Raw genomic sequence first — 11893 nt, 5'->3', positions numbered from 1 at the left:
ATTTATTCACTTGACTTGTAAGTAGGCTTATAAAAAGAAATTTGTAGGTCAGTAATACTACTACAACAGTCCATGTTGACAATTCCTCGATTGCCCTTAAACTGTACATGTAATTAATGGATGACCCCTTATTCACAGATCTGTTTGTTTATTTATTTTTTAGGAGTTATATCATGCAATGTGTTCTATTTTTATATAAGAAATAATACCATGTCAGCAGATTTAATGTAATTTATATCTCTTAAAAGTACTAAGTACTTAGTGTAATAAATTAAATAGTAATAATTATAGAAGTGTTTTATAAGTGTAGGAAATATAAAATTAATAGTAAAACACTTTTAAAAAATTTTAATAACTGAAAATGTTCATTTTGGAGATTTGATTGTAAAGTTTAAAATTTTATAACATAATAAGTTTTCTATACTTAAGGCCAGGACTGTTTTTCAGTTGGAATGCACTAGTATGCTGTACTGGCAAATGGCATAAAAAGCTTCACTAGTCAGTATGTAATCTGGCAGTTTCTCAGTAAAAAAATTCTATATGTTCAGGCAAGAAGTCTGCTGACTGGCACAACAAAAATAATTGACAAACTGCCACTCTGTTGGCCACAAATGCCCTGAACTGATTGGAAAGCAAATGGGTGGGAACCTCTTTCATCAATGGCTATCTTTTGATGAATGGACAATACTATCTGCTAATTGTCTATTCCTATTTCATTTTTGTCAAGAAATGAGATACGGAGATATGCTAACGATGATATTTAAAAAGTAAAGGTAAAGACATGAGTACTAAAAGACCATCATTTAGTAACTTGATACTAAATCTGAAACAAGTAGGGAAGATAGTGCAGATGGACCTTTGAATATATCCTCAGAAAGAGTGCATGGATAAATAGTTTAATTTGAAAGACTGAATTCCTAAATTCTTTGTTTTGCTTGCTAGTCCATTTAGATAAACTAATGCAAGAGCAAAAAAACACTCTTTTAGATAATTTCCTTGACCTTCAATGAAAGATCTTGTAAGTACCCAAATTTAAGCCTGAAACTATAAATAAAAAAATGCAGTGCTAAAAATACAGCAACATTTTTGGAAAATATCATCTCTAAGTTGATTATCATAATTTGTTAATTTCATATTCAAAAAATACCATTTTATGCTCATCTTATTTACATATCTATAAAATATTTTTAATATAAAAGTATGTGTTTTTCTATTTAATTATTTTAGTTTATAAAGTTTGTCCTAAAATAGCTATGCCAATCTTATCCCTTTGGTTCTAGAAGTTTGAAACATTGTTGATCTAAAAACTATACTATTGAATTTAAACTCTAAAGATCAAAATGTTGTAAATTTAAAATTTCAAATAATTATATTTGTTATTGTTTTAAAGGATTTTTAATCTTAAATTGAACAAATTATTTAGTAGTTATACTTGAAACATCTAATCTATTAAGTTCAGAATTTATACTTAAAATAACTATCATTACTCATGATTAAATAAAGCCTCTGATATGTAACTTGCTCATTTTTGTTTTTTTAATGATTCTTATTGAAAACATTCAGGTGTTGAATTAAATAATTCCTAAAACATTGCTTATATTTAATCCTGTCAACAATTTTAATAGATTAGGTCTTGTTTATTTTTTCATTACATAGACCTATGAATACATACAAACTTAATTTTTTTAAAACGTTCAGAAAAAACTTTAATAATTAAAATAAAAATCATTTTAAAATTTTAAGCAGACATGCATGATATACAAATTTTAGTTTAATATATAACTCCTAAAATAATAAATCAGCAAGATACACTTGATAGTAAGTTTAATTTTATTCTTTTAAACAAAATTTTTCATTAAAATTATTGAATTTTATATAATACATTAAATGTTAATATTTAGATAGATTATTTTCGTAAGATATTAAGTTTAACAATGATGTTAATGAAAGTAATGATATAGTATTAGAAAATTAAATATATTAAAACTTTGAAATAAAATTTTAAGATTATGAATATCAAAAAAATCAAAAAACAGCACACTTATAAACTGGAAATGTATAACTAATTAATCAATACCTAAATGCAATTTTCAGCACATAATAAGCCTTCCAACAGTAAATTTGTGTTTATTATGTGCTGAAAATCGCATTTAGGGGTCGATTATTTAGTTAATTTGATTATGAATATAACTTTAATTAATAAATAAATAATAATCTCTAGTTTATGATAATGTATATCTATTTTTATATTTTGTTAAGTGAAATGAACAATAAATAAATTTATGAAATAGGCTTAATTTTTTATTCTAATTAAATACAAATTTATTGATTTTCATTATAAATTATTGTAGGAGAAGAAACTAAGCTCAGGTTCTCTTGGAAGTGCAGATATAGCAAAACCAAAACAGGTAACTGTAACACATCCAGGAACAAATAAAGCAAAACCCACCTCAAAAAAGAAAGGTTCTATCCAAGCAGATTTGGTGAGTTTATTTGTATTCAAAATTTCAAAAATTATGATTTCGTTTTATCTTAATAAATTTTAAATTTCTGTTATATTACAATTTTAATTTGTTCTTTTAAAACTGTATATTAATTGCTTTACAAAATTTCTCATAAATGGTCTACAAATTTTATTTCACATGATTCCTAAATTATAAATAAGGCTTACAATTTTATAATATTAGAATAAAGTTGAAAGTTTATTGATATCACTTGTAATGAATATAGAGACTTCAAAAGAAATAATGAATTTTTGATTTGCAAAATTGTGCATCCATTATCAACTTGGAAAATCAGTGTTATATTTAGTATAAACAATAAATCATAAATACATTATAGGTTATTCTTATTTTATGCCAATTGACAATAATACTGGTTTGAAATTTTCCTCAAAATATCTCAAGGAAGTTTTTCTAGAATGTGGAAATATTTTTTTGCAAAAACTAAATGCAAATATCGAATAATTAGCAAATTTGATAGAACACTTAGATACACGAAGAGAGAAGGTAACAAACAGTGATGAATCATAGTGTGTTGTAAAGGTAATAACTACTGACATGCTTAAACGATTTCTTGCTAATGTCATTGATAGAAAGAAGATTGTTGTAAAATGGACCCTCATTGGGAATGAAGTGACTTTGTAAAGAGGAGTTTAAATAAAGCCTTAGCACATTATGAAATTCTCTAGGTAAGGAAAGAAAGGAATGGCAAACAAACAACTTTGGATTTATATTTTACGAAAGTGCATGATCCTCCATCTAGCTTGTTATTAATTAATAGACAACTCAACATCACAGAACTAAAGTTGTGTCCAGCAGCTCTACTGTATGAGGGGAATATATAAAAATTGTATTATGGATTTTGGCTATAAATAAATAAGTTATTTTTTTCCTGATTTTATTTATCACCTTCAACAGGAAAACATCACCAACATAAAATGAGGGAAGCCTGTATATTAGACAAAGTGAAAAGAAATAATTGTATTTGACTATAAGTTTTTGATTATATTGACGATGAAACTTTTAAAAATCAAATATACTTCATATAGTAGATGAAATTGTATTATTTGCAATTTTGACTTATTTATGCTATTTCTATGATTATAATCATGATTTCATTATTCTCACATCAATAATGTGCATAAATTTTAAAAAATAAGAATATGATCTGATGTTTCTACTAACTGTAAATTGTTATCTTTCTTTTAATGATTTTTATTTATTGCTTATGGCCAGTAATGACAAAATACAGAGCTTTCGTTTACTCTCATTTTTAATCATCAAACTTAATATTTCCACAACTTTGACTCCCAACATTTTCACTGGTGAGTCAGTTTGTGACTCATTGAAATTTGACATTACAACTATCAATACGCTGTATCTGGTATACAAGAATATGAGATTAAAAATACAAATACTGTATGACATAGTGGCCAACAATCTAACCAAAATTGGGGTGCCCTCCATTGGATAAAGATTAAGCTGTGTGTCGCTTGAGTGAGTATAAACTTACCAAATTGGTTTTGCATCATCATTCATTTTGATCAAAAACTTTATTACATTTTCCAACATCATTTATGAATATTTAAACGTCATTATGAATATTTTGTATTTACAGAGTAAATTTGACAAAATTTCAAAACGAGATTTAAGATTTTCTAGTTTTTCTACATTATATTATTATGGCTGTTATAAGTACTTAATTTAGACATAATGATGTTTGGGTCTGAATCATCATTTATCTTGTTAGAACTAAATCAGTTATAAATTGTTGGTATCAAAACATTGTTTTGGTAACTAAATTGAATTGATCTTATTGTTTTTGAAACTGAAGTAATTGATGATTTTAATCATTTAATAAAATTTTCAAATGAATTCTTTATTTTCTTAAGAGTATTTGGATTATTTTGTTTTATATTTAAGTTTGAGAAATAAATTCTATTTAATAACTTATAAACACCTCCCATACTTATTCCAGCGGGTACATTTATTAGAAAAAGCATACGTTTTTCAGTCACTTTTGGGGACCTTTGACAGGTTGCCATACCTTCTACAATAAAATGTGTTTTCTAAATTCCATATAGAACATTCTGTTTGGAATTTCAGTTANATTTTCTTAAGAGTATTTGGATTATTTTGTTTTATATTTAAGTTTGAGAAATAAATTCTATTTAATAACTTATAAACACCTCCCATACTTATTCCAGTGGGTACATTTATTAGAAAAAGCATACGTTTTTCAGTCACTTTTGGGGACCTTTGACAGGTTGCCATACCTTCTACAATAAAATTTAATAATAAAAATAACATATTACTACCTTCATTTCTATGATTTTGGCATATTTTGATCTCAAAGTTTGATAATACATATAAATCAATTATTTTCTGATAAGTATATATTCACAATAATACAATTTCATATGGTAATATATAATTGTATTTATAGATTTTATCAAGATATGAAATCAAAATATCTCAAAATTATGAAGGTAAGATTATTTTATACCTTCAAATATATAAGAATTAGTTCACTTAGTTAAAATTTTGAAATGTGAATATTAAGCAATGTTAAACTAGTTTATCATCAAACAAAAACATGGAAATAAAAAGTTCTCAGTTGTTTTTAAATTACACACTATTAAAGAATAACATAATTTTGAATACAAATATACGAGCGCTAAGACGGCTTTTCTTTTTCACTAGACTTATTACACCATCAATGAAACGGAAAACAAACTTTAGAAACTTTCTGTTCTCTCCTTTCTGTTTCTGTTAACTCAACATTGTGTCATGCTTACTGGGATGTTTTTTCCAACACTATGTACTGTACCAGGCCGTCATGTTTGCTCTTATACCTATTAAGCAATAATCACCATCCATGTTTTTTCTAATGTCACAACTCCTGCATTTCTCATAGTCCATTTGTAACACAAGTGTTGAAAAGGGATATAATTATCCGAAATGCATTCTCAAATAAATAAAAAGTCTTTCTAAAGTTTGTTTTCTGTTTCATTGATGGTGTAATAAGTCTAGTGAAAAAGAAAAGCCGTCTTAGCACTCGTATATTTGTACACAAGACTAGACAAGAAGCATATCGCATAATTTTGAATATATTTAAATTTTTAAAAAAACTCTGTAAACATTATCCAATAATAATCTTTTGAATAATAATTCTTATTAATTATGTATGTTTTAAGAAATGATTAAACTGCATAATTCACCTGATCATTCTTAGATCTTTACATTCTATTGGTATATTATTCATTCCAAACAAGTTTATTCCTTATTAAATGATTTAAAGGACTATAGTTTACATCTATCATATATGGATAGCTTTCTGATACCTCTTTTAAGCTTCTTATCATACATCTAATCTAGATATTGAATACGTTAATAAAAGTATATTTGATTTCTTGGTTTTGTTTTTATTCTTGTTACATTAGAATTTCACTTTTTATAAGAATAATCTTATTTATTTTATCATGCAATGATTTTTTTATTCTTAGAGAATATCATAATTCTAAAAAGAATGCTTGCTTATTAGTGTAATTTAATCATTTACAAGAAATTTCAATGCATATTTCAGCTATCAGAAATTAACTTGTTTGTGAACAAAAGTACAGTATTTATATAACTTTACAGCATCTAAATTTTGCTTCAGCACTTTAAGAAAAACCATTACTATTTTATAGAGGTCTTATGACAGAAATTCTTGTTTTAACAAATTTTAGTTGTGTTGGATGATGAGCTGAGAAAGTTTTAAAAATGTTTAATACATTAAAAAAAGTAAAAGAGCTTCTATAAAATAGGGTTTTTCTTAAAGTGAGTAAGTGATGTTGGGTTGAAGATTAATGATGATATATTTTGCTTAAGGTTTTCAAAATAATTGATTTCAGATATTTGTAGCAAATAATAGTTTATAATTTCTAAGTTCATCTAATTTATATAACATGTTTTAATTATGCTTTGGATAATTTTTAAAGACAAACTACATTTTCAATAAAGGAAGATAAATAAGATAGTTTTCTGTAAATATAGTGTGTATATATAAATTAGCTATTTTAAGAAAAAATTATATAAGAAATGAGGTAATCTTTTTTTTTTCTTTCTTTCTTTTTCTACTAAAGTTATGCCATCTAATTCAAATACTAAAAGATTATTCATGAAACTTATGATATGATTAGTTTTTATTTTTATATTTCCAAGTTATATATTTTATTTGAAGAGCTGAGTGTAAAAGGGGCATATGCAACAAAAGCATGTTTTGAGAAATTTAATATTGAGTTCTGGTGTATAGCATGCCCAATAATAATGATACAGGTTCCAAAATTTGTCTGTAGGGTCTTCTTATGCCTGAAATTTTTCTAATAAGTATTCACATACCATTATTTGGAAATATTTTTAGTGTGAAAGAAGTATGCAAACTTTAAGGTTCACATTTTTGTATTGATACATACATTTATAATGCAATTAATTATTTTTATTTTTTACAAAACTATAGGGGATCTATGGTACATATTATTGATTTGCAAAATGAACATCAAATAGAACATCTGCTTCCTGGGCTTCCTGATATTTATTTATACAGTACTGAGAAGAAACTCCTCTGTTGCAGGATGTAATTAAGCATTTTGTAGAGTTCATTATATTTTTTTGTGTAAGTTGCACTATCATTTTGTCACTTCAGTGGGACATCAGCATGTCAGAAAGGGTGCTATCTTCCCTTGTCAATAAATGGTCTGAAGATACAAAAATTGACCTTAATTGAAAATTTGAATTTTGTTGCATACACCTTTTACATTTAACCTTTCATTTATAAGATTATTGTTAAGGTATGTCAAAAAAATATGAACTAAGTGTAATTTTTTTAAGAACTGTTTATTATATCAAGATGATACAAACAATATTTCTTTAATAATAATATAATGATTGAAAAATATATTAAAGGCTATAGGCATTATACTATTCTAGCTAAATACTGTCCATACCATTAAAGAATCTCTTCTACATTGATGCTTTGAAAATCTCTCTGGTTCTATTCTAAGATTATGCCAGTAATAACAAACATCAGGATTGTTTAGATTAAATTTATTCACTGTGAAATTCAATTTTCTTTTATTGCTCAGTCCAGAACATTCATTCTGAAGCCAAATTCAATCTTTTCTTTTTATGTTGTTATTTTAGGTTTATGTAACTTCTTGTTAAAAATGTTCCTAGATGTATGAAGAAAGTTTCCTATATTTGATTTGGATACACTTAAGTTTGAATTTAATGATAGTTGCCTGTAAGATGTGTTCATCTTGATTTCTGGCATAGTTTGTTGTCCTTTTGACTTTTTCTTCACACAGTTTTCTTTTAAATTTGTATAGTGTTATATAAAAGTTTGAGAATGATTTAGTTGAGATGCTACAAATCTGATAGACAAACCTTCATTATGCAAATCATTAATTTAGCTTTTTTCATAATCCGTTAATGGTTTACCATGACTCATTGTTTCTTTCACCGATTGTAATTTCAAATTTTAACAGTTATTCTATTTATATTTATAGCTTAGTAATGTTGTCAACAATGCATCTTCCTTTTCCTTTTGAAAATATTAGCTTTAAACCAAAAACTTTCAAATGTTATGTTTAGAACTATTATTTTTAGACACACTTCTTTTCTGGTTTTTGTCATTTTCTTTAATATATTTTTCTCTATTTAAAATTAAGAAAAACAAATTATTGTACTGAAGCCAAATGATTGCCGGATTAGTTTGAGCTATATTCCTGCTACTATTAATAATTAAATGCCATTGGGATTATGGATGTTTATATTTGACAATCATTGAACATTGTTAATTAGAGAAATATTGTTTGTACCAAGATAAAAAAAATCATTTCTATCATAGAGCTATTTGAGTTTACATATATTTTTTTGTTTTTTTATACATGCCTTATAAAAATCCCAACATTTGAGGAATCTATTAGAAAGTCTTTATTTTGTTTCAAAAGATATCTTTATATATTTTTATGAATAAAAATAATTAGACTTCATTATAATTAGATTATTAATTTAAGTTTTTTTTTTTTAAATCAATCTTGTAACAAAAAAAATACTGCCTTTTGATTTAATGAAATATAAAATTTCTTGTTTATAATGCATAATCATTTATAATCTCTTAGATATGTAGATTTGCAGTTCATACATAACTTGAATAAAATTCAAATAAAAATAATAAATGGCTGCTTTTCAGAAGTTTAGTATTAATTTATTTTTAAATATTTTCAAGAAATTATAATTTTCAGCTTAAAATTGATAGAACTGCGAATTAATACTTTAATAATTCTATTAAAAGAGCATTGTGAATGAAAACATGCTATTTTAATAGATTTATTAGAAGGTAAATTTTTTTGTTTATTTGGAACTTTTTGGAATTTAAAATGATTTTTTAAATATATATATATATATATGTAAAACATGAATTAATATTTAATAACAGCAAAAATCTGTAAAAATAATATAATTTTCAACTTAAAAACCTTTTAATGCAGTAGTATATATAACTTTATTCTGTTTTTGTTCATTTTAAATGATCATCTTCAGGAAAAACATTCTAATAAGAACAAATGCTTAACCATTTTTTCTTATTAGAATGTTTTTCCTGAGGAAGATCATTTAAAATGAGCAAAAACATTAGAATATACTGCATTGAAAGGTTTTTGAGTGAGTATTTTGTAAAAATGCAGTTTAGAAAGGAGTAAATAATAATTTTCAATTTTAATTTAAATGAAAATTTACTTTAAAGAAATAATAAATACAGTAATTTATTTAATCACTTAATCTAGATTGCTTATCTCTTTATATTCATATGAAATAAAGCAAGTATAATAATTTAGAATGTATAGTTTTATATAATATCATTAAAATGCTTATTATATCAAATGTATATATGTACAAATATAGCCATGAATTATCACTTGTTAATGATTTCATTGTGCGTGTCACTAACGGAGAGCTCAGTTGCTTCCCGTCACTAAATTATTTTCTAACATTAATAATTTAAAGCAGAGAAACCTCGTTAAGTCGAAGTTATAACAGTGAATTTAAAGTTTTTCTATTAACTTGAAATAATTCATTTAAAAATTTTTTTATAATGGTTTATCTATTTGCAAAACTTATGTTGATTTAGAAATTCATATAACAAAAGTTCTTTTTTTTTCCTTGTTTACTTTTTTTTAATTCAATACTGAAGAGCAAGAATAAGCATGCATAGTTAAATTTTGAGAGATTATTTATTTATATATTGGTTTTTGATACTATTCAAAGAAAAAGAGAGAGAGAGAAAGAATAGAAAAAAGAGAGCGAGCTCTCTGCTAGTACACGTACAATTTAGTCCATTTTATGATAGCCCAGAAGGGCGTTTTTCCTTATACCTTTTTAGCGTGGTCCATCTTGCTGCCAAGTTGAATGTTGTGGCAGAGGTACAGAAAACAGCTCCAGCCAAGACATTGAACAAGAATTGACTCAGCGAACCAGTGTATGTCTTTAAAGTTTTTGATAATACATAATAGAAGACTCTTCGAAAATTGGGTTTGATTAATAATTGATTAATTAAACACATTTTTTTTCTTGAAGCTATTTCTCTCTCTAATTCTTTATTATAAAAAATCGACATAACGAGGTTTCAAAAAAAAATATTTTTAATATTAAATTTTAATTATGCAGAATTTATTTAATATCATGACTATTATTAGAAATGTGATATGCAGTTTATGAATCATTTAATAATAATTTGAATTTTTTAAAGTTATAAATTTATATACATATTATTTAAAATCATTATTTTCTAATGAAATTTAATTTTTAAGTATACTATTTAAATTTTAAAAGATGATAATTTATTTAATGTAATTTTGTGGACTCTTAATTTATCTATGAAAAATGAAAATTATAGTTTACATTGTTTCCATGTAATCAAAGAAGTTTCATATTGATATGCCTGATAAAAAGACAGTTTGAAGCATATTTATATGAACATAAGGTGATTTTCTTATTTTTCCAATGATAGAAAGAAATATTTTTGACTGATATAATAAGAGAAATTATAAAAACTATTAAACATTACATTTATATAAAATATGGAATCTAAATTTACTAACTGCATAAATATAAATTAGTACTAGTTAGAAACATTGTGATCTTTTATAATTGTTTTTAATAATTCAAAAAACACTATTAAAATAGTTAAAATCAAAGATTCTCTAACTTTTTAAGATATTTTTGAATTTGATAAACACTAGTGAGGATGAGTGATATGACTATTTTTCCCTAGGTAAAAATTGTTGAAACATCAATATTTCATATTTCGATAGTTTTTCTGATTATAACAGCACAAAGATTTAATGTCAAAGCATTTTAATACATTATTCTTTTACATGAATCCATAATTTTTTTTTACTAATGTTATTTTATGTATATAGTATAATCATATAAATTAATAAATGATTACAATATTAGCATAATTTATCAATGATTGTTGCAGTAAAAACACCTGATAATTAACTTGTTTAATTTTTTTTATCAAAATTTAACTTTTTAGTGTAATTTAAACATAATATAAAGGATTACTAATTAATTTAATTAACTCAAATGTTTAAATTATCATCATCAATGACTAATATCAAATGATTCACAGACTTTGTATTTTAGGCTCAAATGTAAGATGAATTTCTTTCTTAAACAAAAATGATACTTGGAAAAATGAGACTCCTTTCCTTATATTTTAATTAATTAAGAAAATTTAAATATAATTAATTTAAAATAAAGTTTAAATATTTTAATGTTTTATTAAAATATTTAAATTTTATTATTTTGTAGTATTTTTATTCAGAAAAGATGTATTTAGTAAGACATATTATTGAGAGTGTTAAAAGTATTAATAAGATACAATTACATGCTTATAACACTTACGTGTTGTGGCATTACAGGAGTGGAGTCTTGGAGAATGAACTCGTCCAACTTTAGAAAATGAGTTCATTTTCTAAAGTTGGACGAGTTCATTCTCCAAGACTCCACTCCTGTAACGCCACAACACGTAAGTGTTATAATCATATAAAATGCACTCTTACAGAGCATTGACCACTCCCACAGATCAGAGTATACAATAAAATGTGTTGTTATGCAATGAGTTTAATTTTGTTCTAGTAATTTTCATATGGATTATGTGCACAAAAATATAGTAATTTAAAATCTGCAAGCTCTTTGATTAATATGCAGGATACCTCAAAAAATATTGATTCTGAAAATAGTACAAATGAATATTTTCATATAAATATCCAAAGCATAAGTTTGCACTACTTATATTGGCTGTTTATCTACAGTATTGCTTAAACTTTTTCCATTTGTGATTC

The 11893-nt window shown here is 24.7% G+C and overlaps 1 protein-coding gene across 1 annotated transcript in view; it reads left to right on the top strand.

Moving 5' to 3' along the window:
• The first annotated feature begins 4945 nt into the window (after window positions 1-4945).
• Window positions 4946-11893, top strand: part of LOC111619536 (leucine-rich repeat protein soc-2 homolog) — a 52412-nt gene continuing 45464 nt past the window's right edge. The window contains exon 1 of the mRNA XM_023361275.1: window positions 4946-4990. Within this exon, the coding sequence (XP_023217043.1) occupies window positions 4961-4990 (30 nt within the window). The 5' untranslated portion in view covers window positions 4946-4960. The remainder of the gene's footprint in view (window positions 4991-11893) is intronic.

The sequence above is a fragment of the Centruroides sculpturatus genome, unplaced genomic scaffold, assembly GCF_000671375.1.
Source record: "Centruroides sculpturatus isolate CEXI.00-Female unplaced genomic scaffold, Cexi_2.0 scaffold179, whole genome shotgun sequence".
Classification (NCBI taxonomy): domain Eukaryota; kingdom Metazoa; phylum Arthropoda; class Arachnida; order Scorpiones; family Buthidae; genus Centruroides; species Centruroides sculpturatus.
This window is presented reverse-complemented; position numbering and strand designations above follow the sequence as displayed.